Below are 5,000 nucleotides of genomic sequence, written 5' to 3'. Positions count from 1 at the left end.
TCTTTATTTCTTTGACGTTCAGCTCCTGGGAGAATGGCACGAGGTGGTTCTTCTGAAGGACGGACCTCGGGCTGAACTGCGTGTGGACGGCAAGGTTCATCCTATCGAGGGTCAAGGTCAGTTGTGGAGAACTTGAATTGCGGTATAGCTCTCGGGATAGAAATGAATTTGTCATGACCTTGGGATAAACCTCTGGGGTTGTCATGACATTGTAAAATTGCATTGCTCTCTTCCAGATGACATAGTTATAGAAAAGTATCGATACATTAAACAAAATAGCCAATGGTCTTATGATATTTGCAAAATCAGAAATAGTACGCAGCCGTGGCTGTTGCTTTTCTTGTCATGTCCGTGTGTCTCTACACACTTGCAAACAGGAAGGGGGTCGTCGTACACACGCACTTCACTCCCGTGTACGTAAACACTTGTACCTTCTTTTGGTGGATTCAAAGGAGCCTTGAACGCGCATTTATCACACAGGAAACCTAAAAGCAACACAGACCACAAAACATAACAGAAAAAATAGAGGATAGAACTCAAGAACGAAAACCTTATCCGGGTAGTGTCCTGTTTGTGCTGTCACTGCTGCGTTAATCGGCAAGACGGCAGACATGGACTAAGGCGAGTGTTCGTTAAAACCCACGCAAGTTTCTTCTCGTCCTCTTGACCTATTTTCATCTCCTTCTAAGAAGGAACCGGTCCGCCCAGACACGTATGCAAAAAGTAGTCTTCTTTTCTCTTTTTACATTTAGTCAAGTTTTGACTAAATGTTTTAACATAGAGGGGGAATCGAGACGAGGGTCGTGGTGTATGTGTGTGTGTGTGTCTGTCTGTCTGTGCGTGTGTGTGTGTAGAGCGATTCAGACCAAACTACTGGACCGATCTTTATGAAATTTTACATGAGAGTTCCTGGGTATGATATCCCCGGATGTTTTTTTTTTTTTTTTCGATAAATACTTTTGATGACGTCATATCCGGCTTTTTGTAAAAGTTGAGGCGGCACTGTCACACCCTCATTTTTCAATTAAATTGATTGAAATTTTGGCAAAGCAATCTTCGACAAAGGCCGGGGTTTGGTATTGCATTTCAGCTTGGTGGCTTAAAAACTAATGAGTAAGTTTGGTCATTAAAAATCGGAAACTTGTAATTAAAATTATTTTTTTATTAAACGATCCAAAAACAATTTCATATTATTCTTCGTCATTTTCTAATTCCCAAAACATATACATATGTTATATTTGGATTAAAAACAAGCTCTGAAAATTAAATATATAAAAATTATGATCAAAATTAAATTTCCGAAATCGATTTAAAAACAATTTCATCTTATTCCTTGTCGGTTCCTGATTCCAAAAACATATAGATATGATATGTTTGGATTAAAAACACGCTCAGAAAGTTAAAACGAAGAGAGGTACAGAAAAGCGTGCTATGCAGCACAGCGAAACCACTACTGCGCTGAACAGGCTCGTCAGTTTCACTCCGTTTTGCACAAGCGGCGGACTACGGTCATTGTGAAAAAATGCAGTGCGTTCAGTTTTATTCTGTGAGTTCCACAACTTGACTAAATGTAGTAATTTCGCCTTACGCGACTTGTTTCTTCTTCTTTGTTCCTGTGGTAAAGTGTGGGTCTTTATAGTTCTGCTTCCTTTTTAGTCACAATTCTACACTCTCCACTTGCAACTCCGTCTTTGGCTGCAGCAAATCTTAATTTATTGCACCAAACTGAAAACCTCTCATGATGTGTTGTGCAGCCTGAAACCATGCTACATCCACCTAGATGAAGTTATTGTACCTTCCACCCCACCTACTGCACGCACGCACACGCACGCACGCACGCACGCACCCACGCACGCACACAAACACACACACACACAAACACACACACACACAAACACAAACACACACACACACACACATACACGCACACATGTTTCACACATATTACACACATGTTACACACACACACACACACACTCACACACACAAACACACTATACATTCATCGCCCTTTACTCAAGACACACATTCTCAATTTGCCCCTCCCCCCGCCCCCCGGCCCCATCCTCCATCTCCCACACCACCACCATTCGCTTGTCCCCAAATGTCGCTGTCGGAGTACGGACCTTGCAAATCAAACAGACACCAGTTTTATAGTGGTGGAGAGAAGACTCTCATTTAAACATGCGATTTTTTTTTCAATTATCGAGAAAATGCGGCATTCAGGGCATTAGAAGGACTTTAGAAAGAACCAACATGTCGCGTCTCTAGCCAGAGCAAACTTTTTCCTGGTCTGTAGCCTTGTAAAGGACATTGATTTTTTTTAATACTCCCACCCCCCCCTCCGGCCCCCCCTCCTGGGGTTTCGTCGTTCCCCTGACATTTTACAACCTCCACTATCTCCCCACCCTCCCCATTGTGATTTCAATCTTGAGAGAGAGAGAGAGGGGGGGGGTCTTTACATTACTTTTACTCTTGCAGTTCTGATTTTGTTCAAAACATTTCCCCCCTGTGGATTTCTTTTTTTTCCTGTGGATTTTTGTTCAGCAGTCCGAATCGACAGACATGATTTGTGTAGGAGAAATGTTACAGCCCCGTGTCTTTTCTTCCCCCAGTGGGATTCTGCTTTCTTTCTGATTTTTTTATTCTCTCGTTCATCTCAGCTTGCTTACTTTTGTCCCTTTTTCTCTCGTATTACATCTGTTTTGTGTCAGCATCTAACCCCAGTGCTCCCTACCTTTCTTCAAAACTCTTGACATTTTTATTGGGGGAGGGGGGGAGGGGTCAGTATGGGGACGATTGAGGACTAAAGATGGCAGCGTAGGGCGACTTCATGTTGCAACCGCAGCAGTCGTGGTGCGATCAACACGAATCTCCCGATCAACATCTAGCATTGTTTGATAGTATTTTTATCTGTTAAAAGAACATGTGATTGAATGAAACGTTCACCCTCAACCCCCACCCCGTCCCTCAACTCCTGAAGGGTAAACCTACATCCATTGCATGATGCATGTCATTGAAAGGGACATTGTCCGCCTGTGAAAATGGCTCTTTTGGTTAAATTAATTACACACACACACACACACACACACACACACACACACACACACACACCCTCCCCTCCCGTATACCCCTCTGTCCCTAAGCATCCCAGGTCCAGTGCCCCAGCGGCCTAAAGCCCTTTGATCAACAGCCCTACCAACTACAGCACTGACTCACAACGACCCAGCCAGGGATGAGGTACACGAAGCAAAGCTAGGTGCCACCTAACTGGGTGGGAACAAACCGCGCGGTCTGTTCGTTTGAAATCACAGCAAATCTCAATTTCGACCAACCCGAACCCGCGGCTGCGCCCACAACCAATTTGGGGGGAGGAGGGGGGGGGCAATCATTTTCGCTTCGTGCATCTCAGCCCCGGTCTCTTCCCAACTCCATGCACCCTACTTGACGCGGGCCAACCTCCAACTCAGGTGCCTTGGCTCCCGGAAGCTCGTGCACGACAACCTTCACTCCTTTGTGACGGCCTTCTTTCAAAACCACGTCATCTGAAATCAGGGTAACACCCGGGAACATCCTCCTACTGGTTTTACTGTGAGGGCGTAAAACAACGTTTATCTTCAAAATATATGAGCTCATGCGTGTAGTTCTCATTTTTCTTTCAGGCTCTCCGTGTCAAGTTGTCTCTGGATGACCCAGTGATTCAGCGAATGACCCAGTGTTGTCGGCTCGGTCTTTGTGTATGCTTTCAAGTTATCAAGTGGATGTCACTTTGCAAGAATGACACACCTCGACGTTTTCCGTCGTATTAGCCATTGAAATGGTAATAAGCCAAACATGCAGAGAATAGTGTGAAAAAAGATTCATCCTTTGACATCACGTCCACCCCCAAAATTAATCTGTTTACTTTTTCACTTCCGAGTGTGACCGGTTAAAGCTTGAAAGGGAATGTGATGTCAGATTTTTAAAGTTTATCGCTTAAAATATCATGTTAAGAGTGTTTGCACGTGCATGTAGCATGGCGTTGCTTGCTGCTGAATCAGAAAATATATATATATGTGAATTTCACCGAGTACTTACAATTCAAACAAAAGATACTATCAGTATTTTATTCCCCCCAAAACATCGATAGCATCTTAGAAAAACATTTACATTTGTGAATACTGTTCCTTTCATTGAGGCACTTGAAATTTGCCCAATCACAAAAGTCAACTAGATGGAAACCACACAGACAGACAGACGTACACACACACACACACGCACACACACACACACACACAAACACACACTCACACACACACACACACACACACACACACACACACACACACACACACTTCCTCCTTATCTCTCCCTCTCTTCACCTTTCATGAAGCAAAATAAGGCAACTTTCTTTTCTTGAAAGTTTTCACGAGAGAGAAAAGTCCCGGGTGCAATCTGGAGCAAGACGCATGCATTCCACCCGTATTGATGTAAGCACCCACCCTTATTTGAATTCCCCGCCCAGCTTTCAAATGGTCCATTCTACAGGTTTTTTGTTGCATTGTTTGCAAATCCGAGGTTCCTCCACAAGTTTGCGTGGGAATTTAGCCCTCATTTGTTCACATAATTTGTTCAGCCCTCATTTGTTCACATTATTCTTTCGTTCGACACTAAGCCACATGCAGTTGACCTATGTTGATTCAATCCTTTTAAAACTGATTAAATGTAAACGGATTAGCGACTAACAAAACGCAGAGAAAATGGAGTTTTATAAAGGATAATGAAAAGGAGATTTGTACTTTCTGTGTGTTCTGCAAATCGGGCGTGGTGAAAGAGAAACGTATTTTTTGTGTGAAGGCTGGTTTAAAGTTTACTCTCCGACCACATTCTATTTCTGGTGTATAGATTGTGAGGGAGTATAATTATTATGTGTCAAATATTATTTTGTTGTTCTCTGTTCGGGTCTCTCTCTCTCTCTCTCTCTCTCTCTCTCTCTCTCTCTCTCTCTCTCTCTCTCTCTC

General features: G+C 43.3%; 1 protein-coding gene across 1 annotated transcript in view; it reads left to right on the top strand.

Annotated features, from left to right (window-relative positions):
- LOC138981802 (uncharacterized) overlaps window positions 1-5,000 on the top strand; it is a 143,694-nt gene that overhangs the window by 21,049 nt on the left and 117,645 nt on the right. The window contains exon 8 of the mRNA XM_070354881.1: window positions 23-118. Coding sequence (XP_070210982.1) covers window positions 23-118 — 96 coding nt within the window. The remainder of the gene's footprint in view (window positions 1-22; window positions 119-5,000) is intronic.

The sequence above is a fragment of the Littorina saxatilis genome, linkage group LG12, assembly GCF_037325665.1.
Source record: "Littorina saxatilis isolate snail1 linkage group LG12, US_GU_Lsax_2.0, whole genome shotgun sequence".
Taxonomy (NCBI): domain Eukaryota; kingdom Metazoa; phylum Mollusca; class Gastropoda; order Littorinimorpha; family Littorinidae; genus Littorina; species Littorina saxatilis.
This window is presented reverse-complemented; position numbering and strand designations above follow the sequence as displayed.